The 26236-nt window shown below is 39.3% G+C and overlaps 6 protein-coding genes across 8 annotated transcripts; 4 read left to right on the top strand and 2 right to left on the bottom strand.

Moving 5' to 3' along the window:
- Positions 1 to 27: 27 nt before the first annotated feature.
- Positions 28 to 1637, top strand: LOC110062838 (transmembrane protein 163a-like). The gene has a single exon (XM_020769781.2). It carries the CDS (start codon positions 363 to 365, stop codon positions 1164 to 1166), a length of 804 nt encoding a protein of 267 aa, XP_020625440.2. The 5' UTR covers positions 28 to 362; the 3' UTR covers positions 1167 to 1637.
- A 1766-nt stretch (positions 1638 to 3403) lies between these two features.
- On the bottom strand, positions 3404 to 6083 carry LOC110062837 (transmembrane protein 163a-like). Its single transcript, XM_020769780.2, has one exon. The coding sequence runs from the start codon at positions 5722 to 5724 to the stop codon at positions 4939 to 4941; it is 786 nt and encodes a 261-aa protein (XP_020625439.1). The 5' UTR covers positions 5725 to 6083; the 3' UTR covers positions 3404 to 4938.
- Positions 6084 to 7558: 1475 nt separating this feature from the next.
- On the top strand, positions 7559 to 9837 carry LOC149107784 (uncharacterized). The gene has a single exon (XM_089296211.1). The coding sequence runs from the start codon at positions 8180 to 8182 to the stop codon at positions 9611 to 9613; it is 1434 nt and encodes a 477-aa protein (XP_089152337.1). The 5' UTR covers positions 7559 to 8179; the 3' UTR covers positions 9614 to 9837.
- A 580-nt stretch (positions 9838 to 10417) lies between these two features.
- On the top strand, positions 10418 to 15625 carry LOC149107783 (uncharacterized). Of its 2 annotated transcripts, none has more exons than XM_089295520.1 (8): positions 10418 to 11930; positions 12380 to 12614; positions 12730 to 12838; positions 13310 to 13413; positions 13756 to 13871; positions 14194 to 14267; positions 14567 to 14841; positions 15583 to 15625. In XM_089295520.1, exons 1-7 carry the CDS (start codon positions 10923 to 10925, stop codon positions 14811 to 14813), a joined length of 1893 nt encoding a protein of 630 aa, XP_089151646.1. In that variant the 5' UTR covers positions 10418 to 10922; the 3' UTR covers positions 14814 to 14841; positions 15583 to 15625. The 2 variants fall into 2 exon arrangements, with proteins under 2 accessions (XP_089151646.1, XP_089151645.1); XM_089295519.1 differs by having other exon boundaries at positions 15377 to 15625.
- LOC149107782 (uncharacterized) lies at positions 15170 to 21514 on the top strand. 2 transcript variants are annotated; one of them, XM_089295517.1, is made up of 9 exons: positions 15170 to 15648; positions 16188 to 16336; positions 16565 to 16646; positions 16877 to 17079; positions 17327 to 17419; positions 18075 to 18291; positions 18394 to 18480; positions 18695 to 20339; positions 21349 to 21514. In XM_089295517.1, exons 3-8 carry the CDS (start codon positions 16577 to 16579, stop codon positions 20335 to 20337), a joined length of 2313 nt encoding a protein of 770 aa, XP_089151643.1. In that variant the 5' UTR covers positions 15170 to 15648; positions 16188 to 16336; positions 16565 to 16576; the 3' UTR covers positions 20338 to 20339; positions 21349 to 21514. The 2 variants fall into 2 exon arrangements, with proteins under 2 accessions (XP_089151643.1, XP_089151644.1); XM_089295518.1 differs by lacking the exon at positions 15170 to 15648 and having other exon boundaries at positions 16202 to 16336; positions 21352 to 21514.
- LOC149107781 (uncharacterized) lies at positions 20560 to 22829 on the bottom strand. The gene is made up of 2 exons (XM_089295522.1): positions 21877 to 22829; positions 20560 to 21086 (listed from the first exon to the last, which is right to left on the bottom strand). The coding sequence occupies exons 1-2, from the start codon at positions 22127 to 22129 to the stop codon at positions 20590 to 20592; spliced, it is 750 nt and encodes a 249-aa protein (XP_089151648.1). The 5' UTR covers positions 22130 to 22829; the 3' UTR covers positions 20560 to 20589.
- Positions 22830 to 26236: the final 3407 nt, after the last annotated feature.

The raw sequence follows: 26236 nt of genomic DNA, 5'->3' as shown, positions 1-26236 counted from the left end.
GTTTTTTGTTTTGAGTGTGTTGCGTAAATGAACGTAGCTGTCTTTTATGGTAATTAACGCGCGGGTCATGGATCATTTGTTGAGTTCCAATACGCTGCAGTGCAAAGAGTTCAAACGGACATTTAAATGAGACGCCCTACGGTTTGAACCGTTTGGCTGAAAATAGCAACAGAATTAGGCCTCTATTCCAAGTTCCAGCATTTAAGTACGCCTGGAGGAGCTTATAGTTTCAGAATGAACAAATGGTTTTGAGTAAAGAGATAGGAGTACCATACTGTGCGTGCAAAAATTCAGGACACGAGGAAAAAGTTGCGGTTGATTTATCAGCTGGTAGGTCCATGAACGTTAACTAAGTAATTCGAATGGATGAAAAGAAGCATTTGAATACAGAGAAACTTATTTCGCCCCAAAGCGACGACGACGAAGATGAGAACAATTCTCGTGGTTGTGCAAGTTCGTATTTGGTTGAGGAGCGAGAGAACGGCAAAAAGACATTACCGCATAAATTTCGTCAGCGCTGGACCAAAGCGGCTTCATTGCTCGCTTTGGTTTCATTCATTGCAGCCGTTGGTTTCAGCTTAGCGTCATTTATAACTTCGCAGGCAACTGAAAGTTCAGCTGTGTTCGCAGCAGGTTTCGACGCTTTCTTTGCTGCTATCAATGTAGTTGCCGTATGTTGGAGGTTTAGAGACGAATTGAATGGAGAAATTGGCCCGATGCGTGAGAAGAAAGCTACTTCGGTCATAGCCATAACATTTATTTGCGGTGGCATTGCGACAATCGTAATTGCATTATACCACCTCGAAATCAAGGACCACCCTGAGAAGACAGGAGAAATGATGATCGTGCTGAGCGTTGGTTTCGTAATATATACCATTCTGGCCTTTCTCCAGTGCTATGTTGCAAAAATGTTGCAGAGTTCCTCCATGAAGGCTTTATCAGTTGACTCGGCGCTAGCGGCGGCTATGTCTATCGGACTTCTTGGCTCGGCTGGTGTTTACTCCGAAGTCAACAAACTTTGGTATCTGGACCATGCCGTGGCTACAGTATTAGGCGCTGTTTCGTTAATATACGGCATTGCATTAGGAATAGAAATAATACAGTTCAAAATAAAGGAAAAAATCATATCATCGTTTCAGAAAGAATTTAAGAAAGATGAAAACTAGAAAAAATGACAGAACTCCTGATATATATTATTTTTTCATTGGAATACGCAACTGATTTAAAAATTCCAACAAATTTCAACAGTGCCACAGTTTTCGAAAACTTGTATTTTTCACTATCTGGGAATAGCACCAGTTTCTTGTATCATAATTAACTGCACGTTCAATTCCGATCACTGCGTTTGCTGTTGATGTCATGATATTTAACGCCTATATCGCTATTGGATCAGTTGCATTTTTGTATGATGTTTGTAAATGATATTCAACACCGGAGCCATCTTTTAAGGGCTTTGTGCACTTTATGATGTTGGCCAAAGAGACTGGAATTATTTTGTCAAGAAAGGCAGCAAAGAAAATATGTAAATTCACGGTCAGTAAACTTTGTAATGAATTGGCCTAGTTTCTCAGAAGCACATGTAGGTCTTTCTGTTAAAACTTACTCTTGTGGTGTGGAATAAAATGCAAGAAAAGAAATTTTGTTCCCATACACTCTTTTTTTGTATATGAATATATTTTATAAGAATATCGGGGCTGCAATTTGTGAAATTTTAAGAATATTTAAGAATAAGCACGAGGCTGAGATTTTGAAAAGGAAATAATTTTGTACACTTTAAAGAAAATATCAAATTTGGAAAACAAAGACTAAATATACAAAAGGTGATAGAAAATTACAATACTAGAATAACATAGCTAAGTACTAACAATATGTGAAAAAGATTAATTACATAATAGCTGAGGGAAACGGTACACACTGCGATAAATAATACTGGACTTACATTCTGTACATTCTTGAGCTGTTTACTGAGCGAGGGTCGCTTCCATTCTATATGAGGGGTTTCTTTGATTTTGACTGAGTTGACAATTTGTGGGAGGCGGATCCAGAGTGGAAAAAGAAGCTTTCAAACATAAATTCTTACATGAATTAGAAACCTTTATTAAGGATGAGAGAATTAAGGTCGGAATACAGTGGTTTCACCGACAGTGTTTTGAAAATTTATGAATACAATACAATTATATGTTTCTAAAATAAACCGCATAGAATTCTTCCCTCCTCTAAACGGCAAAACTAGCAAAAACCATCATAAACAGCACTAGCCGTCTTTTCTATGCTAATAACATTTCTGCAAGACTCAATATGTGCATCATTTCAGGCTTTAACGCCTGCAGGCTGGCTCCAAAATTACATTAATTTAAAACACCATCCAGACACCAAATACTCGAAAACAGAAATGTCGTGCGCTATAATCTAAGAAAATTCAGCCCCGGCTGGAAATCAATATTCTTATATATATATAAAAAAAGAGTGTTGCAAGAGAAATGCAAAGAAATTAAAGTCATTGGCATTTGAAAAGACGTCCACTTCATTGAGCCTTAATTGTAAGCTAGTTCCAGTACATTACCGAGAATACGAATATGGTTTATTACCGTGTGCAAAGTGTGTCATTTCTCCCACTGAAACACTTTACATTTCGAACGGGGGCAGGGAGGGGTTTATATAACCTAAAGGTACAGTTGACGTTAAGCGAGAATGACGGGGAACAAGTGAACATTTCGACGGCCCGTTATCAAATTGCGACGACCTTTGGCAAAGGAATGTTCCGCTTCAAAAGAAGAAATGGGAAATTTGTGTTAAGGTCGACAGTTAAGCCTTTATTTTATTACATTTAAAGAAAGTCTAAATCCTCGTCCACATTACGCCGGAGAATTAATATTCGGACAACGGCGTTTTCAGTCTCATAACGCATCAAATGTTTTTTGTCCACACTACACTGGAGAAATTTGAAAACACACTAATCACCGGCGGCAGAATAGCTTGCGTACACAGACGTATTTCCGGCTGTCGCTTGTCTCCGCCGAAAATAACACGTTATTTTCGGCGGAGACAAGCATCAACCGGAAATACGCCTGCGTTCGTAGGCTAGCGGCAGGGTTAGGGTTAATCACATGATTAGCAAGACGTCATCCTTTTCGAAAAGCTCCGTTTTCTAAGAATAAACGTTTTCAGTCCACACTAAAACGCAAAGCCGGCGTTTTCAAATTTCTCTGGCCTGGAGAACGTTTTCGAAAAGCTCGGTTTTCGAGACGGATTAGTGTGGTTGGTAGGCCTAACCGTGGAAGTAAAGCTGCGTTTTCAAATTTCTCCCGTGTAGTGTGCTAGGGGCCTAACACCGAGAGTACGAAATCAACATAGGAGTTAATTACTCAGGCAAGGGTGCGCACGCGCTGTTTGTTTATCAGGATTGCGTGTTAAGACCGGCGTATTTATTTTTTGAGCAAGTAACATTTGATCAGGCGTTTTTCTTTTCGAACGCATGATCGCATGGTCAAATACGTTACACGCATAGGGCTTACATAACGGCTGGTAATGATCGTTACCCCGATTGCAACTACCGGTTTCTATGTGTTGGCTACGATTGTTATAGTCGCTACGATTGTTTAGATAGAACTTCCACATCCACATTATGGGGGTCTTGCAAAGGGAGGCATGCTCCCATCACTGCAAGACATTAAATAAAAAAAAATAAAAAGCAAGGTGGGGCGTGGGGGGGTAAAAAACCTTAAAAATATATGATAAAATATGTACATAATTTAAAAACTTAAGTCTATTTCGCGAGCGTTTTCTCAATGCTCGCATAGTCCGCTGCAGAGTGGCTTCCATATGACCGCAACGATAGCTAACCTTTTTTAGCAGCGATCGTATTGATCATACCCAAGTTGTCACATGAAAGCCCGCTGAGAGGTACGCATTTCATTGGGTAATGCCTGGTTGTTATGACAACCGTGTCAACTTGCTTTTTCTCAGAGGGGCCAAACCCTGCAGCGACTTGCGTGCAAAACACGTGATCGTGAATCCTGAACTGGGGATCTGCGTAGTTTATTCGGGGTATAAAGGTCAGTTTTCACCGGCGCACAAGCATAAGCATAAACAATCACGGTTGGGTGCTCCTAAGTAGCGCTTTTCGTTCACAAATTTTCCTAACAAAAGGTACGCAGCTAGACGATAAGATGACCATTTCCATCGATCTGAATATTAAAACCGATCAAGCATTGCTTGTCACGCAAAAAGAGAAATGAACAGTGTTTAAATTAGGTACCGTTACGGGATCTGACAATGTTCATCCAACAGAATTTTGGATCAAGATTTATTTAAAGGAGCTCAATCACGGTATTTTGAGTTATTTTTGCCACATACAAAATTACCTTTAAATGGTAGGAAGCCTGAAAATAACAGTTTAATAAGATAGAAAAAAACCAAAGAGATAATGATAAACCATAAAGGAACAAGGATGGCTAAGGATGGAGAAGATTAACACGGATTACGACGACGAATTTGAAAAATTGAGGCGAAAATTTTCGATGTGCGCAAACCGTGACTGAGTTCTTTTAACATTGTCGACAGAAACCGGGGCGCTATCTACTGAGAGCTTTTTGGTGAGTTTTAATTACTGCGGATTGTCTTACCTGAAATGTGTGATTTATATTAATTGTGTGTACTTAAATGTTATTAAACCCTTCTCATTATCAATACTTTTTGAGTGCAATATCTTCTAACCGGTTTGCCCACAGTCTTATTTCTAACAAAATGCATGGCTATATAGAGAGCCGGCGAGTGGCAGATACCACACCTAAAATCCTGGTTGAATACAAACATAATTTTATCACTACAATATCGATGTGCTTTTTTGATCCGTATTTGAACAATGCAATAACATTAGCAACACGATAAACAATTTCTATGATAATCGCCACGATTTGCAAGTCTCCCAGTTTCTCATCAGGAAAGTTTCGAAAGCTTCCTACAGAACGCTATCTCCACCACCAGATGAATTCCATATAAGAGAGAAACAAAACCAATAAAAATTGCCACGGAATGGTCTAAAAACCAAACGCTTGTTCCAACTTGCCTGTAAACGAAGGTCGAAATCAATACCCCCACAGACAATGCTGCGGCCAGCCACGAATCTATAGCCGACGCTTTTAGTGAAGAACTGTCCAGTTTTTTGGAGATGCAGTCTTGTGCGAGAGCAAGAAAAAAGTAACATACGAAACTCGCAGCAAGAATTATGATAAGTTGGTCAGGTTTTTCTGGATGGTCCTGTGCCATCAAGCGAAGGATCGCAATCGCAATGGTCGCGCTTCCACTTATGGTGAAAGTCACCGCGATTCCTAACGTGGCGATTTTCTCGCGTTTTGGTGCAATCTCGCCGTTGGATACATCCCTGAATCTCCAGGCTACAGCTAACGAGTTGAAAGCCCCCAGTATCCCGTCCAGTGCGCTGGCAAAAATCGACGAACTTTCTGTGCTTTTTGAAGCGAAAAATGACACGGAACTGAATGCTAGAGTGACCACCAACGAAGCGAGGGACACCATGAAGGCGGCGCGACTCCACTTCTCACGGAACTTCTGAGGCAAAAATGTATTACTCGGCGTTTTCGTCTCTTCTAAGTATGAAACGCAGTGTTTGTCTTTAAGTGGCTGTTTGTCATCTTCTTCTTCATCTGTGAATGCTTCCATTGTCAAGCTTCTTTGGGAAGATGGAGAACTGTTGCTGCTTTCCATTCTCGATTGATGGTACAGAGAGTTTTGCAATGATTTTCAAATGCGTAGAATCTGTTCTTATTTATCAATGTTGGGCATCATTTTCTGAGCCGAAGCGGGTACTTCAAAAGTGATTAAGGAAAGCCCAGAAGACAGACTGAATTAACAATTCCCGCTTTTTGGCTGAATACTACGAATGAATTCTGAACTGATTCAGTGCCTGAAGTCCATTTTACCAATCACTGAGTGAAGGAAACTGGCTTTGGAGTGGTACTCTTGTTCAGCCAGAATGAAATACATTTGAGTAGATCCGACAGGCTGCCGCTTCTGAAGGGAATTTAACTGGATTTAAAATGTTTACTTTCCCCCAAGATAGTTCTAAAAGTGTAAACTTTTCATCAAAAGCAAACATCTAATGTGCATATCAAAAGAAATTTGACGTCGTTGCCATCGCGCTTTTAATACTGCTCGAGAAAAATGTTGACTCAAAGCGCTTTGTAAAGCAAATTTATTCAATACCGCGCGCTATTTAACACAGATGAAGGGAAATGGAGGTTGCTCAGTTGACTAGTGAGTAAATAAAAACACTCTTAGCCAGCCTGAATAAACTCGACTTTCTAAATCGTTTTTATATAACTTTGATTTAAATATTACATTAAGGAACATTGTCTGCTGTGCCAGTCGCAAGCTAATACGTAAGTCGGCCGACGAACTGCGTCGCTATCTTACTGATTTGATTAGCTCTTTCCGGCTTTCAAAACGATTTTCAATAACAATGGTACGATAAAAAGGTAGAGCTATTCATCTAACTGTCAACCATGCGTAGGCGTCGATCAGGAAGCGTGGGCCTGGGCTATAAGATCCGAGGGCCGGTAGCAGTTAAGTAAAAACAGCCCATCGAAAACAGGCCCTTTGCAGAATCCTTATAATTAATTTTCGTGTGACCAAAGTCTTTTAAAAATGGTCATGGTACCAATTAAAACAGGATGTTACAAAATGAAAAAGCCTGATGAGATCGGCAAGACTGCCAACGTTAAAGAAGCTCAGTCAAGGCGTTTTGAGTTATTTTGGCGACGTACAAATTTGCCTTTAAATTGAAAGGAACCTGAAATTGAATGATAGCAAGTTGACGAAGATAGAAAAACACCAAAGAGATAATAATAAACCATAAAGGAACATGGATGGAGAAGATTAACACGGATTACAAACGACAAACGTACTTTAAAAATTTAGGCCAAACTATTCAATGCTGGGTTCAGCCCATATATTGAGAGAGGAAATAAGTGTTCCATCAGTTACCAGTTATCATTAAATGTTTGCGATTTCTTGGCTATCAGATAAAATTTCAGTTGGTTTCCAAGCAAGAGAACAGGATCACAATCTCTTGTTTCCAAGCTATCCACAGTAAATTTTACATAACTCAGAACTAAGCTATCAGTTTACATCTTGACCAATTCTCAGCAATTAAACTATCAGGACCCTTTGTGATATCTTTCCCAAATCATTCAGAAACTGCTTTAAAAATGATAATAATAAAAAAAAATAACTAAGGCTCCGACCGCACTAATACGTTTTCGTTTGAGAACACATACTTTTTTAATGGGTGTTGGCCTATAGTTCACATTCAGAACACCGAAAAACGCGGATGAAAACAGAGGCTTTCAAAAACGGTTTCAAAAGTGGAGCCTTTTGTAAACGCAACGTTTTGAAAACGCAACGTTTTGAAAACGCAACGTTTTGAAAACGCCCCGTTTTTAGTGTGGACAGGTGAAAACGAAGGCTTTTGAAATCGTTGCCGAGGAAAGTGTCACAGTCGGACTACTTTAATACGGACACCGAAGGGACAGAGCATGAGGAGCCTCATAGAGGGTTTTTTTGGACGCTGTTGGAAGCCTTGGTTGCTACAGACGCTTTACTAATATTCTTTTATTAATTTACAAATGTGTGAAAGGTAATTAACTAAATATGCATGTACGTTTCCGGCTCCCGCCGTGTGCAATATGTGTTGACGGTCTAAAGGCAGTCCAAAGCGTAAAGTCCTCTCGTTTTATTTTAAAAAATAATCCTGTTTTTGTTGATCGTTTTTGTTGATCGCCTCGGACTCGTTCTGCTACTCCCAGTAACGAAGTGACAAGCAACAAAACACACAGTGCATGTATTTGGCGGTAACACCAAGTAACTGTCTTTTTATTTCCCGCGTGCTCGCAAAAGTTTCGCAGCAACAATTAACAGCTCTCTTATCATTTGCGTGAGATTGCAAAACGTTTTTTGGCGTGTGTCTCGCAGCAACGATGAACAACTCTGTTATCATTTAAGGCGCCTTAGCAAAAGACAGGGTTACTTTAGATATTTTAGCGCGTATCTCGGAGCAGCAACAATAAACACTCATATGTTCTGATCTCTAGATCTGTAATCCCCCGCAAGTAAATGGCGCGAGAACAATAGACATTCTACACAGTGAACATCCTGTGAAAATATGCATTTGTTTAGAAACGTGACTGACGAATTACTTATGCATACCATATCTCAAGGTGTCACAGGTTTCAAGTTAGCATGTCGTGAAAATTACTCACCAGTAGCTAGCAGTTGTTTAGCGATGGACACTGCAGACACTGGTCAACGGGAAAAACGAATAGTTAAATCGCGCGAGCATACGACAGAAGAGAAACGAAAAAACCGAAGGGAGTGGAAAAAGAGAAAGCGCGAGGCCAAAAAGGCAAAGGTTAAATCACCTTCGACTCAAGGAGATCATGTGATTCCAAATGACAACGAGGAAACGCCTGTGGTCGCTCAGCCGAAGGCAGCTTCATCCTCTCGAATTGTACCGAATCGAAGCATTTCACCCATGGTCAACACGGAACTGAATAATGCGAAAAAAGTTCCAGCAAAAACGGAATCCTGGCACTCGAGAAGCGCGTTGATGTTGCGCCTGGCTCAAGGAAAGTCCCAGAAAAAATCGGTGCAGAGTATCTCTCAATTCAAACGACCCGAAACTCAACACAGTCCACACAAGGCTGACAAGGGCGTATCTGAGCCGGTCTGCAGTCACGTTCAAACACAACAACTATTGCCTGGTCTGTCAAGGCCCTCAATACCTAAAGTCAAGAAACGGCTTGTTGTGAAGGAGATGAAATTAGAACTAAAAGAACTTAATCCTGGACATATCAATTATCTGAATCAAGAAAGTATTGGCAGTGGAAGCTACGGTCAGTGCTATCATGCCCGTTACAGGGGAATTGACGTAGTCGTGAAGAAGATGATTTACAGCGATACTGCAGAGGACAAGCTGAGGGCGAAAAGGGATTTAATGCACGAGGCAGAGGTGATTACTGCACTTGGTGACCATGAAAGACTACCTATGATTGTAGGTGTCGTCACTACACAAGAGCCACTTTGTCTCGTCACACAGTTCCATGGTATAAATGGCACAAGTGGCACTCTTCATCATGCGGCGATCTCGAATATTATCACATCTCCAGAATGCCTTGATATCTTTGTTGAGATTTGCTCTGCATTAAAGCATGTCCATTCAAAAGGTTTCCTCCACAACGATATCAAGGCTAATAATGTCGTCCTCGAAAATAGAGCAGATTCCGATAGATGCACTCCTATCCTCATCGATTTCGGAAAGAGTAGCAAAGCTTCTGTCAATTTTCCACCGGCTTCCGCTAACAAAAAGAGAGCGCATGAACACGGGAAAAGCTATTTGGCCCCGGAAGTATTAAAATACCGACAGTACAGCACATCCAGTGATGTGTACTCCTTGGGACGAATGCTAAAGGCTGTGTCCAAAATCATGGGATTTTACCACAGTGTACGCGTCGTAGTAAAATCTGCAACAATGGAAGCTCCTTCCGATAGAGCTGAACTGGACCAATTACTTACTAGACTTGCTGATATTCACCTGTGATTTGCATTACAGTCTACTCCTTATATAGCTATTATTTTCTAAACACAGAATTGTAAAAGCACTGTTGAGAAAACAGTTACAGCTACAGAAGTGGCCTGACGCGTAAATAGCGCGCGCGCTCAGAACCATTTTTAATTTACCATTATCGCGGGTAGCTTTGACAGTTTAGGGCTAGCAGTTGTTGTGTTTTTAAAAGAAGTTCGTGTCGTTTACCGTTTTTTGAAGTATTTTGGCTTGATTAACGAAGAGTTGTCCGTCTACCGCTCACGCACAAGTAATATATAATAATAAATAATATCCCAAAGGCCTTCGCGCCTGAAAATTGTTTGTGCCAAATAAATTGCCACGTGGGTTCTGTGCTCAAGTCCAAAAAACCTGGGAGACTTCATTACAACCCTATCAATAACCCAGAACCAGAGTTTCCATTACTATAAGTGGGCTGAATAGTTCTTATTGCAGTTGAGCCTTTGGTCAAACATTCCTTTGTTCAAAAAGGTATACAAACGAGGCGAACGGGTCAATGCAAAGCAAAATTGACCCTTTCGCCTTGTTTGTATGTCAAACCGCTGATAACTTCAATGACAGCTATCGCGGTGTTCTGCGGCTCCAAAGAGTCTGACCTCGTCCCCAGGCTCTCTCTCCTCTGCCTCCTTTGAGGGGGCGTAATTCCCCCCTAGTTTTTCCTCTCGCTCTTCCCCAAGTACGCCAAGCGCCTGCAACAGGTTAGACTGGGAAGTCCAGAACCACTGCTTTATCCAAGTTTTTCCCCGTGACGTGAGAAGATGTCTGTGACAGAGGGCGAGTGACAATATATTATTGTGCAATTTGGAACTACTTACCATTTCTTGCTATAATAATATATTTTTAATAAGTCCATAGAAAGGATTCTGACATCAACACATTAATTACAAATTCAATTCGCGTATTTTTGGTCACGATCATGCATGAACGTATCAACGTGTAATTGTCCGCCACCCGCGACCCGTGCCGTCACGCGCGCACACTTCGCAATTCGTTGTCAAAGCAATTATTACTTGAAACAGATTGCGCATTTCCCCGTTTACAACTTGGAAATTGGTGTTTGTTGTGGTCAGCGGAAACGAGTGACCGCTGACCATGGATCGGCTAAGTCGATTAAACACTTTCACTAGTTAAAATACAAGCTTGAACACAAAGGACAATAATTGGATTAAGCTTTATATGGAATTATTTTGGCCCATGGCGCCCTTTTCAAAACCATATACAAAGTTAGCTCGATGTCGCAACAGATATTCGGCCCGTGAACACTGTAGCGAATGGCCAGCTTGTAATGGCGAGCAAAGACGCGACTGCAAGCTCACTGTTGTTACATCAAGTGTTTTCCCCTCAGTTAGACCCAGAGAAGAACTGGTACGCTTTGAATTCCGATTTGTGTTGTGGAAAACCATCCGTTTTTTGTTCTACTGTGTCTGCAAAAGCATTTCCCGAAGAATACAAGCAAGTAGCCCTAAGGAATTTGCGCGGCAAAGATGGAACCGTCGCGTCTTTCCGCTGGTTTTGCTCGCATCGAAGCAGCGAAAAAGTTCATGTAGCGTCAGCCTTTGGCCTTCTGCTCGGAATTCTTCGATTGAAATCTTGGTCGAGTTGCCATTTCATGAAGTCTGATTACTTCAAAGCGGTCGTATCTTCGATCAATTCCCGTGGCTTACACTGCAATTCACTTGAGGACGAGAGCGGAAAATTGGCCCAAATGCAAAGCCAGGAAGGAGTGCTAGATTCCCAGCCCAGAAAGCACGAAGATATTGATATTCCGACACCACCAAGCACACCAAGACTGTCCGAAGGAAGAAGCCCGCCAAATCGTGAAAGCCCGCCAAATAGGGAAAGCCCGCCAACAGCGCAAAGTCCGGACGATTTGGCCAAACCAGCTCGGAAGAAGAAAAGATCTATCGAGCAGCTAAAAGTTGACCATGACCTCTCCCCACCCAGCAAAAGGAGAAAAGTGAGAGAAGCTGCAACCGCAGTCATGAAAAGCATCAGCCAAGTGTGCGAAGAAAGCGGGGACACGCTGGGTGCCGTGCTCGGAGAATGCTGTCTCATGACAGGAAAAGATGGTAGCGATGCCCAGGAGACAGTCAGGGCCGTATTTGATGTGATGGTCAAAGAAAACGGCGTCCAAAAGTCTTTCAGTAAACTTTTGTCAGAAGAAGTTTGGGAAAAAAGAGTTGAGTGTATGAGGGTCCCTGACTGGATTTACCTGCTGTTCAAGCTCAAGTCACGACTGTCTGACAGTGGTTGGCAAGAGTTGACAAATCTGACTCAACTTGGGAGGACTGGGGTAAGTATGGTCGAGCCGATCGATTGTAGTGTTTTCATGATGTAAGGTTATTAAAACTCAAGGATTAATTATTGTAGTAAACGCTTTTCCGCATTTCCCATATTGATTGCCTTTGACTATTTGATTCCTGTTAGTGAATTTTTTTTGCTTGCATATGATTGGTTAAAACCTGACATTGCAAATGGGCTCGTACCAAATTTACAGTTAATGGAACACACCTATTGGGTGATGATGTGAGACACCTGGACAATGTAGTCAATTTGGTTAGCAGGCCTGGTTTAATTTCATTTGCATTATTTTAAATGACACGCAAACGCCTTTCTAAGGAGGACAGCCAGAGCTTGTCCTTTCACTGTATATTTTAATATTTCTGTTGGAAATCAGATATATTTTTAAACATAATTAAATTTTGGCATGGGTTTCTAAGACAAAAATATTAATTTTTGTAGAAAAAATCAGACGAACCGATCATCCCGATTAAAAACAACATTGCTGCACTGCGAAAGGGTCTTTTCGATGTCACAAGAATGTTGATGGATGTGGCAAGTCTGCCCAATGAAGTTCCAGGTTATGAGGTGAACCTAGAAAATGTTGCTGTCTGGATCATCAGAGAGATGCGTCTACACGGCTCACTTCCTGATGATATTGTTTTCAATCTTAAAGTTGATGGACGCCCTTTCTTTGGTAATTGAATGGCTATTTATAATTTTGCTTTAATTAAAAAGAACATTTCAATCTTTCTAAAACTGTTAATGACTGCATGGATCATCATCTTACATAAAACTCTATTATATTACAGGCAAAGATCAAGTTGCAGTTGGGATTGTTCCCCTTGATGCCAAACATCGGTCCTCTCAGAGTGCAAAGTCAGTTTATCCCCTGGCTATAGCCAACTGTAAGGAAAAGAGGTAATTTATACTTTTCCACTGCAGGCCAGAACCATATTTAAGCTATTTTATTATCTCACTTTGTATAATTCTTTAAAAAATGTAATAATAATATTTTGACGGTATTTTGTGCGGTCTTAGTACCTGACCCTTATTGGCAGTGAGGATAGAGGACTTTTATCTGTTTCAAATCTTGTAATCTTGTTGTGTTACTTGCTACAGTTACAATGATGTGGAAAGCAGACAATAAAAACTGAAATTTCAATAAAGGGTATGCAACCAATAATTTATTATGAGTGATCTGGGTCGTTAGAATGTTTGTGTACATAAAGCTGCTGACAGTTGGTGAATAGTATTTGGGAGAGTTTCAAGTCTTATTAATAAGTAACTATCTTTAATTAAGACAATATAAGGTGGACAGGTTATTAACGAGTATGAATCTACATGTACATGTATGTGACTACGATTATTTGCCTATCTTGCATTTTCAAGGGAAGATCTCAGGAAGCTGTTCTTAAATTTAAACAAACAGAAGGACAAGCTTAAAAAGATGGGGATTAAAGTGGATGGCAAACACTATCGTATACGCTTTAAAGGTACTGGATCCAAAAGCTAGATGATTTTAAAATCCATTTATTGATCAATATTAATTAATTAAATAACTGGGGACGCCTATTTATGAACATTAAAAAATAGCAACTCAAGATGATGCATACATAGAGGTATACTGAATGGCATTAGCTGTCTAAGAGACTTTCATGTAACATGATGCCAAAGCTAGCAAAGCAAGTGATCTGTAAAATTTAAAGTATTTGTAACCAATCTGCACGGAGCTCCATTAATAGTAATGCAAAACCAAAGCAAATTGCTGTATTTAAACTCCATTGAAAACTGCTCAGTTATTAAACTTATACTTCGTCAATTTGCTTTGTATACAGTTACTCTTGATTACAAAGGTTTGGTGTTGCTGATGGCAAAGATCAATGATGAAGATTTTCAGCTTGGTGGACAAGGCCTTGCTCTAGAATTCTGCATTTTCTGCTTGGCATGGAGAGTAAGTTTTTTGAATGTACAGTACATTTTGAAATGTCCAAATATAAGAATGTGCCGGTAGAACTCTTTTGAAACTGTGATAATTTTACCAGGTAATGTTTCAATGGTCATACTTTAAAGGGTAGTAGGGCTCACTTAAAAGCAGAATTGAGCCATGGTGTTGTAAGCAGGTGTAATGTCCAGCTAGTATAAACACAACATTTTCCACAATATTTTTTGTTGGTCCTTCTCCAGTGGCTGTTTCAGTTTGACTGGTCTCCTCATTTATTGAATTTTTGAAATAATTCTAATAGATTGTATCTATTCTTACTCCACTATAATAGGCATGTGATTGTGATTTAGGGATGCACGAAGTCTGTCTGGAACACTTCAGTCAAACAAAGGCAAACATTGGCGGGTAATATATATAGAAAATTTGTGGTAACTAAATCACAGGATGTATTCGGACGGTCCTGCTGATTTCATTTTATTTCTTATTTTCAACTATTGTAGTCAAACTATGAAGAAGTAATTAAACGTGTTATTAATGATATATAATATATGGTTAGGAAATGGTCGTAAATAAACAATTTATTCAGTAGAAATAATGTGTTATATGGCTGGGTATTTCTGCTTGTCATTTTTTTTTAGCTGAAGTGCACCACCATAAGTACCTTTATTTAATTAATCCTTATAATGTAATGTACTTTTTTTAAGCTTTAAAGGGCTGCGAGATGACTTAACATGCCTCCTTGACGAGGATCTTTCTACCATGAGTCTTTGTGCCTTGCACTGCGAGATGCGAAACACTGAGCAGGTGCTGAAAAGTGTTGGATTGCTGGCCTATCAGATTGGCTCACTTCCAGAATGCAATGCCAAACTTTCTGATTACGGTCCATCCAACTTCAAGGCAGATAGGATCACTGTTAAGTTGAGACCTGGACAAGAAACAGCTCCTGGATGAAATAATGTGTCTTTTGCCTCCTGTTCAGGTTACTCTAAAATCATAATTTCTACTATTTTAATTTGTCTATTAGGTTACAAAAGATTTCAATCTTGCCAAACAGCACTAGGTTTCTTCACCTTTGTGCCAAGCACTTTTATTTCAACTGTTTTCAATGTCAAAAACTGAATCAAAAGAGACTGTATCACTATGGCAAAATGGTTTTAAAACTAAATTTGTCTCAAAAGTCATTATAATTAGCAATACTAACAAAATATTTGGTCCATCACAACTGGCGGGTGACACGCATCCTACAGTTTGATGTAATATGAAATAGTTAATCAAGTAACGGAACTAATGAAATATTTTGTCCATCAGAACTGGCGGGTGATACGCCTCATACAGTTCAATGTAACATGACCATGAAATAATTAATCTATTAGGTCTATTAGCAATACTAATAAAATATTTTGTCCATCAGAACTTGTAGGTGGCACGCCTCATACAGTTCGATGTAACATGACCATGAAATAATTAATCTATTAGGTCTATTAGCAATACTAATAAAATATTTTGTCCATCAGAACTGGCGGGTGACACGCCTCACACAGTTCGATGTAACATGACCATGAAATAATTAATCTATTAGGTCTATTAGCAATACTAATGAAATATTTTGTCCATCAGAACTGGCGGGTGACACGCCTCATACGGTTCGATGTAACATGACCATGAAATAATTAATCTATTAGGTCTATTAGCAATACTAATAAAATATTTTGTCCATCAGAACTGGCGGGTGACACGCCTCATACAGTTCGATGTAATACTTGTACAGGATATGGAATAGGACAGGGTAAGATACTGTAAGGTAACACACAAAAATGAAACAGCAGTTGGAAGAATAAGAAACAAGAGCAAAATAATTATGCACATTTTTAATTATTAACATTAGTACAGATAATTTTGGCGAATCGTACAGCGCCTAGAGCAGGCATGGATAGGCGCTATATAAATATTTATGTATTATTATTGTATTAATTATATATTTCTACAAATTTGGTGGTATGAACAAATGGCCTTATTTTCAGGGGAGAGTCAACTTTCATGGTTGCTTTGTGCAATTTGTAGATAAAATTGTATTTTAGTACTCAAGTTACCAAGGAAATAGCTGTTCCATGACATGAATATAAACATTTCAATTTCACTGTGTGGTTGTTGGCCCCATTAAGGGGGTGGTGTCATTGGAGCATTGTCTCATAATAAAGTGTATTTTAAGTGTTTCCCTAGGGCAAAAGGTAGGTTATTTGTAAATTAATGAGGTGTCCTGTAAACAGGGCTCTTTTGTAAACATTACAAGTACAAGTAAAAACAATCTTGTAACTGTGTTTTCAGGAAACACTGAACGGCAGCTATTGGCATCCATTGAAGACATTGTGGAAGAGTCTCTGCCTAATAAAAAACTAGCTGACCATTTCCAAGACCCTGAGGCAGCCAAACTTTGCATCCCTAACAAAATAGCATTTTGTGAGACACGACAAAAGGTGCCATTATGTCCTGTTTGTTCTGTTTTGATCTTGTGTACATTAATTCTTTAACCAAACAAAATCAACGTGAAATGGTAGAACAACAATCATAATCATATATCTAGGTATTGTTACTCGTGATATGCTTGTTTTAATCTCTAAATGGCTTGGTCGAGTTTTAAATTATACACTTTTTACTTGAATTTTAGTATTTGGCTGAAGCTTTTTTCATCTTTTGTCTTGTAGTACTATCAGGAAATGATGGAAAGTGGGATTTTTGTCCGTGACTTTGGCACCAGACTTGAAGAAATTAACTTGACAAATTCAGGTATTACAATGGGTTATACGTTTTTTTATTAATTCCCTTTCACATGTCACACTTTGTTATGAACCATTATTCCTATTCCCAGAGGCCGTTAATTTTAGTAATATATGTAAACTAATGTATTCACCTGTTTGAATTCAGTTACATGGTGCAATAGAATGCTGGATATTGCAGTTGGCTGTGTTTAAATATGACCTGTTTGACATGATATTTCTTTCCTATTATATATACAGGAGTTAGCAAGGAGCTTGAATTACAAATGAAATTCTGGAAAGAGAAACAACAAGATATTGAAAGTCAATTCAAACATCTCTACAGGCCTATGCAGTCAAACAAAGGCCAAAACGTTAAGGGGAAGAAGTCAAAGAAAGTGGATCACACCAACAAACAACTAAGTTACTATGCAGGCAAATTGACAAAGGAATTTTTAATCAAGGTTAGACTTATTGCATTTAATTTCTGTTCACTGATTAATTTTCGAATATACTGCAAATCACAGCATACAAAAAAAGAGTAGTTAAATAATTATGTAGTATTTAATTTATAATTATTTTAATATAATATTTCCAGATCCTTAGCACAAAAATGATATGTTAATCTCAACTCAATGCAGGCTTTTTCACTTCAGACTAATAGCAGAGCCTGACTTTTAACTTTGAATCCTAATAATATACTAATTGCAGGTGTGTTCACTGTGGAAAGAAATTGCATATGTTACGAGGGACAGAGAGTTCAAGGAAGATGAGGAACATCTTATCGATATTTTTGATGTAAAGGTTTGTGATACCTATTCTTTTGATTGAAGACTGCTCACTTTAAAAGAAACTTCTTGATATATGTATATGTATATAGATAAACAAAATTCATTTATATATATCTATATCTATATGCTCAAACTGGATTACATGTAGGTGAATCTTTGCTTATGTCATTGATTACATTTTTCCTCATTAACATACGACTTTGCACATACAAGGCATCATGCTAGATACAAATTGACTACAAACATTTCAAGAGCTTGTGAAATTTAGTAATTGGTGAAAGTTTTGGCTCTTTGGGTGTAATATGCGATGAGAAATTGGCTTTCAACAGTTGCAAAATTTCTGGGTGGCAAAAGTGCTAATGAGCTCGTACATTCTTTGTAAAATTTTGAGTTTTTAAACCCACGTTGCACAAAAAGTATTCCATACATCGGGTGCAAATTCCTTGGGACAGTTAAGTGTGTTATACCCTTTCAATATTCATAAGTAACGTTTCTGTAGCTCCATCAGAAACTGTATCGCTTATGCTAATGAGACAAATATTGTAAACAAAGATTCTCCTATACTGCATGTGACATGAAAACTTTGTAAGACATTGTATCTCTCCTCCTTAGTTAAACAACTGATGCCCACACACTTTGTTGTTGACTGTAATGTTCAATTTTTTCAGTGTAAAGAGTGGGGGTTCCTTCTGTTAGAGATGTTTGGGACAAGCCTTGGAACAGGTGATTATGGCCACCTCACTGTGGAGCACATACCAATGCTTTTTCGGATGCATCGCTCATTACACCACTTGTCCAACCAGGGTTATGAGGCTGGACACAAGTTCCAAAGGCTGCTCTACTTAAGAGCAACCTCTCACGACTCATCAAGCAGTACTTCCTCAGGTAAGTTGAGATTCCAGTCTAAATGTTCACACAAATGATGTGGAAGTAGCAGGATTAATTCTTACTATTAACAGGTACTTGTGCTTTTTTCTTATGCTATAGTGGACCAAATCCTCACCCATATTTATACAGAGATGCTACTTGATATGAGGCGAGCATTCAGAGAGGCTAGACAGTCCATTACATCTGGTAATATACATGATTGTCTACAGATAGGCTTGTATTACAGGAGGGCTCCCAAGGAGTCAGTCACACCCCCAAACATGCACTGATGATAAAAAAAACCTTGATGAAAATGTCAACTCTAAGACCTGATTCCAGAAAATTCCTTTTTTTTCTTTACATCAACATAGTGCAATTAAAAGTAGGCAAATTCTTCACTTCTTTAACTTTCTTCTTTCAGGAGAGAAGCTGTTCTACTACAGAGGGTGTGGCTGGAAAGCTAAAAGAATGGTTTGGAGTGAAGAAGACAGAGAATGGATTGGAAAAATGGATGAGCTATTTACTAATCTGTTTGGTCCAGACTATTGTGAATACGAGTACACAGAGATGACAAAACACTGTGTGGTGGTACCAGGCCAATTTCCACTCATTGATTACAACCATGAAGAGTGGGAAAGAAAACCAGCCAGCAAACCAGCCACAGAACCAAAACCCCAAAGCAGCAACACTCTCGGAGTGGCACCAGCACCAGAGACAACATCACCACAACAGGATGACAGCAGCACAGGCAGAGACATGCCAAAAGAAGCAGCAGCGTTAACAACACAGCAGCATGGCAGCAACACTGCCCTAGTGGCACCAGTACCTGTAGCAGAGGCAACAACACAGCAGCAAGGCAGCAGCAAGCACACAGCCACAGCAATGGCAGCATCAATTCTGCAAAACAGTAATAACAGCTGCCCCTCAGACCAAGTAAAACCTGATAATGTAGCCTGGCACAGTAAAGAGATTTTGGAAAATCTCAATGTTCTTACTCGTGGTGAAAGAGCATCTTTGAAACTTCCTGAAGTTGCCTTCATTTCAAAGCAAGACATTCAGCTTGTTCAGAGTCCAAATGAGGTCAGTAACCCACTGCTAGTCAATCTTCGTCCAGCAGAAAGTGCAGTGACACATGCCGTACAGCTTTTGAAAGAACTGTCAGGTACTAGAACTGTGGGGACTATTAATGTTGACAGATCTGATGATGGGGATGAAGATGACAAAGCTACAGTGACTATGGGCAGACTAGGAACTTTCACTAAAGAATCAGTTGGTTTATATCAGACTATGTGTACTCTAGCTTCAGAAGCTGTCAGTTTCAGAGAAGAAGAAAGGTGGCTTGCAAACAACAGCAGCCCTGTATCAGACCTTAACAAAGTCAGAGATGTACTGTGTAACTCTAGGCCTAATGAACAGATTATTAGGCAAGGCACATACATTATGGATGCTAATGACTTTAGCACTCTAGCTTGTGAACGTTATGTTAATGGTTTCGCTATAGACACAGTATGTTTGAAATTTCTTGAGGACAGCAAGCCCACTAACCTAGTGTACCTCTCATCGTACAGCCAAACCTGGGCAAAACAAGGACCACGGTACTTCAGCCAAATGGTGATGCCCTTCTTTGGCCACTGTGCTGTGCAAGATGCCACATACATTTTGTCACCTTTTCATTTTGATTCACCACAACACTGGGGATTGCTGTGCTTCGATGTAGCAAGCAGAACTGTCCATTTTGATGACGGACTCAAGATTGACCAACCAAGAGACATTCTAGTAGTTGTTAAGAACATGCTAACTGGCTTTCAGCTTCTCTCCCACAATGACTGTTTTCAAGAGGAAAATTGGAACAAACCCAAATTGGATCTCCCTTTACCACGCCTCAACATGCCGCATCAAACTAAAACCGGAGAGGGATCTACGAGCTGTGGTGTTGGTGTGATTTTCTTGGTGAGAGATATCATAAAAAGCAGAAACTGCCTTCCGTCATTTCAGTGGACATTTAAGAACATGGCCAGTCTGAGGAAAGATTTAATGGCTCTTATTGTTCAATGGAAAAAGTAGAGGTCAGTGTATTGGGTGTACCTAAATTATATTTATATCATTGTGTGATTCCAGAAAATATCCATAATATCCACGCAGAAGGTTTTTTGGTTTGAGCCCACACCCTCCAGAAATTTTGAGTTGAGCTTGGTACATTCAGTTACAATTTTTACCTTTTAAACCCCCTCCCCACCCTCTCCCTCTCAGAATTTTCAATGACCTTCCTTCGTGTGGGTATAGATATTTTTGGGAACTGCACATTTCATAATGTTATTAAAAATTGCATTTTTCTATATATAGTCTCAGGACCATTTGGCCATGCTCAGTTAGATTGTACAAGTGTGGCCACCATATAAGTTCAACTTCTCTTGTGGCTCTTTTCTCTCCATACCCAACAATTAATGAAGACTTTGATGAGGGCCTTTTCCTTTTTTGTCCGGGAACATAAACCCTTTGTTTGGCCCTCTTAATTTCTTCCTCTGCAGACAGGCCTTCTTCTTCTTCTTCTTCTTCTTCTTCTTCTTTGCACATCTCATTTCCTGAGAATAGCACTTCTGTGTTTAGGGATGCCAAGTCTTGTTCCTCTATTGCATCTAAAAATTTTTCCAGATACCAGATTTTATACGAAAGCTTCATTGTAGAGGCTTGATAACAGGGCTGTGCTTTGTGACACACCTCTCGCACAGAGTTCAATTGAACATTTATCCTCCCAGTAAGGTACTCAAAGTATGCCTTTGGTACTTGATGGCAGTCAATTTTAATCCATCTCCCTAGAAAACAGGAAAAAGTCTTTAATGATAGGAAATAAGAGGGAGGTTGGCATAACTGCCCATGGATGGGGGGGTTTAGCAGTCAGTGGTTGTCTTGGTACTTGTGATCTCGCTGTTCCCAGATAGGGTTAATTGTTTCGGTTTCTTAACTCGCGGTTGGCAATTTAGTAGTGCATATGACAAAGAATTTCATTGAATATGTCAAATCCCTACCCTCTCACCCCTCTCACAAGGACTATCAATTATTTTGTTCTTTCCATAGTAGTACCATGCCATGTACATAAGAAGACAATGCCGTGTCCATAAACAAGTCTTATGGGAGCTACTGTGTTTGCAACCGTGTCTCAGACAAGCCATCAGTGCACCACTGGATAACATCCTCGAAAATGACTCCACCATTTGAAATAAAGTTTTGTCTTTTTGGACTATGCTGACTCGTTTTCACGGTTTGGGGGGTAGGGGGTGGGGGGGGGGCGGTAGTTTCTGAACTATTTAAAACTTCATCACACGAGTTGTAGGTAATAAAAAGCTGGAGGCGGTTTCCGCAATTCCCAACAATCTTGCGCTACCAAAACCTGAAAGACGCTTGACAAATCGCAAATCTGCTGTTTTACGCAAGCCGGTCGAAAACCCACATTTCGGTTCCCCTCACAGAAGGAATAGTCTGCTGTTGAAGTCTAGTATTAGAAAAATGACCTATTCTTTTTTCATCAAAACAATGCAGCAATTCATGCAAGATATTGGCACTAGTTTTCATGTACAAGGTAATTACAGTATGTAAAATATTTACCTGGAAGACGAGGATGAAATGTGGAGTTTATCCTTTCCACTAGGCCGGCAATCCATATCTTGTATCCTTGCAACATTTGCGGGGGCAGTTGGTCTCGTGGTTTCGGAACGCTCGCCATTTTTCCTTCCTGGTCTTTAAACACGGGTAACAATTCATTTTCGTTTTCATGGCGTTCCCTCACGTGTTTAGTCAACGAGTAGAGCGTCTTGAACACTTTTTTACAGGACGAGCAATCCACCGTGTAAACGGACATTGTGTGAAAAGCGAGTAGCCTTGAAACCCTGATATACCAGCTGTTTCATATATTTCCGCGGGTTTCGTTTAGCCGATTACGTCAGCACTAAGTGACCGGAAATGCTGTATTTCCAATACCATTTTCTACCAAAATCAGGCTGGACATTATGGCCTCCTACACTGGGAAGAGTACTGTCAGTCTTTCACGACAGTCTGTTTAAATGATTAGCATCCTCGACATTTTAACTCTGCTACAAGTTCCACTCGTAATATCGAGCAGAACAATCAAAGGAGATGTGTAAACCACACTAGCCTGGTAGAAAATTACTCGATCTAACGCGTACCAGCCGCCAACCAAAAGAGATGAAAAACAAAAAGAGAGAACAAAGGCTAATTGGGAAAGTAAACTCTTTAAGAACAGGACTAACCAGGTTTAGTGAAAGTCCGACCGTACAAAGACATTTTCTAGGAATTTTGTCTCGGAAATCGCCCTTCCTTTGGGTTGGGAGTTCTTTTAAGTTGACGTGTGATTTACATTGCACAAATCGCTGGGTTTAATCGCCGAGTTCGGGTTTCATAGATTCGCAAAGCGTTGACGTGTGAGTGATATTACGCGTTCATTCAGCAGAGCATTTACCCGATTCTTACTGTGAGATCTGTCACCAGCTTCTATTGTCTTATCTTTTGTCGGGATCAAAGTTCGGTCACTTCAAATGACCGAGCGTCAAGTATCTAGGGCTCGCGGGTCGTCATGCGAAGTGTCTGTATTGGAGAGATCACTATGACGACGTCACTTTCAAGTCTCCACTGACAGTTTAGAGTGTTTAGCAAATAAAATCGACAAATTTTATGCTTATAAGACAAACACTGTTAAGAAATACAAATCGAAGTGGAATCTACTCAAATGAACTGTGACTTCAATCCACCTTTTTTTTAGCAGCTCCCCTTTTGCTATCAATTTTCTTTCTAATTTTATTCTATTTTTCCAAAACCTTACACCATGACTGGCGGCCGCCTTCGTAGTTTGTGTTCTTTTTTGTCCTTTTTTCTTGTCCCCTTTCTCTGTTGTTTCTTATCTTTTCATAATGAGCATGCTTCCCCAGATATAGACACAATATTTCAAATCAACTAAAAACAAAATCATTAAGTGGTTAAGAAATATATGAAAGTGTGCACCAGTATTATGTAACAGTGTGTGGTAACCAGAAAAAAAAAAGCAATTGTAATAAATAGCATTATCTTTTGGTAGAAATATAAGTAATGTGAAATATGTCACTGAGCGTTTCTTGTTTTTGTTGTTGTTGTTTTTTGAGTAAACTAGAAATCGAAGACGCTATTGTAAAAACTATAAAAGGGATCAATCTTGCCGAAATAATATCATATACAATAAGGGGAGGGGAAAAGTACCGGAATGCAAGTGGTGTAAGTTTAACCAAGTAAGTAGTAGATAAATGTTGTACTGTAACTGCGTTGTAAGTACTGTAAAGTAAGGAATGTAACGTAATTGTATGTAGGATGTTTTGTGTAACTATTACTGATGTGGGGAATGTAAGCATTGTATTGTAAGTATTTTTTTTTTGGTATGTTAGTGTGGAAATAAACTGAAAATAATAATAATAAAAAAAAAACTAAAATCAGGCCCAGAGTGAGTGTCTTGTGAATTTCTGAATCTAAATTGATTAACTTTATTGCACTTCTCAGTTACATGCTGTACATACGAATTTTGGACAGGAAATGGTACATACCGCATATTATCCACACCTGGTCCCCGGAGTGTACGTAATAAAGAGGTTAAATTTGTATGAATTTGCTTCCTAGGGCCTAGATTTAGTGTCCGTTGTCCGTTTTAGAGAGGGTCCGTATTATAGAGGGTTTATAGGAAGTGTATGAGAATTTTGTCGGAACATCCATGGATAGGAAACTGTCCATATTAGCGAGTTGTCCGCATTAGAGATACTAATGAAGTAGTCGATCGTGTGAAGTGAGGGAAACGCAGGTTGATAATAGTTAGGTCAACAACAACAACACCACCAACAACAACAAAAACTTTTATTTCAACAACAACAGCAACAACAAAACTTTTATTCCTTTTTCATTAACTTAACGCCATGAATTTTAGGTTAATCAGTTGTTTCCGTGTCTTTCATCCACTCTTTATTATTACAAAATGGTTAAGTTAATCAGAAACTTGATACATATAATAACAGATGAACCCGCAGGTAGTCTAGGCTAATCTAGGTGGGCCGCATGTGTCTATATTTATATTATACCATTAATATGCAATGAGCTTCCTATTCAACTACTTAGGCAAAGATTAATTTACGAAAATGTTTATTACAAGCGTTACAAACTATTTTTGACTGGTTATCATTTACATATTATTGATACTAGGAGCTATGACTAACTAGAGAGAGCTAAACGAGGGGTCAAAATTAATCAGGCACTAAATTTAAGAATTTGAGTCAGGTTGTCGAACTGTCGACTTCAACATAGTCATCCCTATCTGAAAGAGTCTCAAATAAAATCCGCGATTTTTTTTTACTTAAGGATTGGTTTAGATATATCTCTCCAGTCTGGAGAAATTTGATTCCATAATAGCGCTCCAGTTCTCGAAAAAGGGCGTTCGAAAATTTCCAACTTAACCTCTTTCCGAAGATAACTTCCTTTTACGGCATGTCTTGTGTTGTACCAGTGAATTTCATTTGCCCCAGTGAAGAGAGCTGTGATAGGCGAAGGGGCTAAAATTAATCTTTTCCAAATATCATGCATGAGATTCGTAACCGTGTCAAAACAGATCATATTTTACAGGTAAAATCTTTGATTCAGTGAAAAGAAGAATAGCATGAGCATCACTGGGCGCAAAATAAATCAGTGGAACGTCACGTTTCTGGAGGACCGGTAGCCTGCTAATGTATGGCTTGGCTGCACGACCCCACAAGTTACAAATAATTTATGACGTACAATCAAGAGATGATGATGAAAATGATAGGGGTGCTGGCTATCCGAATTCACGGCAGTCAGGCAGCCAGTCAAAACAAAAGATATTTTACATGTTTAGGTCAGGGACACAAACAAACAAATCAACAAATAAACATAGATACACAAAATAATAGAAATAAAATAACAAAGTGAAGCGTGGTGATATCGTCAAAGTATCTTTCCTTTATCACTGTGTACAAACTTCAAATCAATTGCAGCTATTTGATTCGGCCTGTGGTGATCGATAACACTGGTAACCTTGCATTGACTTAAAATTTCCGGATTTCGCACATACGTAAAAAATTTACAGCGGGACTTCGTTTTCCTTCGTTTTCGTAAAAATAAATACAAAAAACAAACTCGTTTAGAGCTCGTTGCTCATTTTTCTTCGTCACTATTTATTAAAAGTGAGTTTCAGAATTAACATTTGTACCTTTTTATATGTGGCAGCCTAGGTTCATGAAAATTTTTTTAATTAAAAATTGGTTCCTTCGAACCAAGCGAGCCACACACTTTGATTCAGTGCTACTCAGAAGAAGGAGAAGAAGAAGGAAAAGAAGAAGAAGAAAGTAGAAGAGCACAAAAAAGGAACACAAGAAAGTGAGTACAAAAGGAAAAAAAAAGACACTCGTTTGAATTTTTATATCTCACGGTAAGGGGAAATGACTAGAGCGAGATTTTCATAACACCTTTCCATAATCTAGACGTAATAAGTCGAGTAGAAGTGACGAGCCCTGACTATATTTTATTATTTTGTTGTTGTCAATTTACACCGTTTCGTCAAAGTTTTTCCCTTTCGTAGCAACATGGCTTGTAGTAGCAGCCATTTGTTTTCGCCTTGTCCTCGGGTCTTCGTTTTCTATTCTAGTACCCGCCCGAGGTCTTCCATTTTTAGAAAAGTGGAAAGACCCCAGTAAGAGATCGACTATTGAATATTTACGGGAAGGAAACCAGCGTTGAACTATTCAAAATCTTAATTCAGGCAAGAATCCAGCCAATCAAACTCTTGTGTATCCAAAGCTATACCTTTTTCTAGTGTCATGAGTTGCTGGTGAAGAGAGAGACTCTCTGCTGTCTTGAAGACGAGAATGCAAAGCGACCACACTCGGCCAGTTCCAGTGCCGGCTCTTTTTTCCGTTCTTTGCCC

Source organism: Orbicella faveolata, unplaced genomic scaffold (genome assembly GCF_042242905.1).
Source record: "Orbicella faveolata isolate gen_17 unplaced genomic scaffold, um_ofav_v1 contig_26, whole genome shotgun sequence".
NCBI lineage: Eukaryota > Metazoa > Cnidaria > Anthozoa > Scleractinia > Merulinidae > Orbicella > Orbicella faveolata.
Note: the sequence above shows the minus strand (reverse complement) of the source record. Positions and strands in the feature narration are given on the sequence as shown.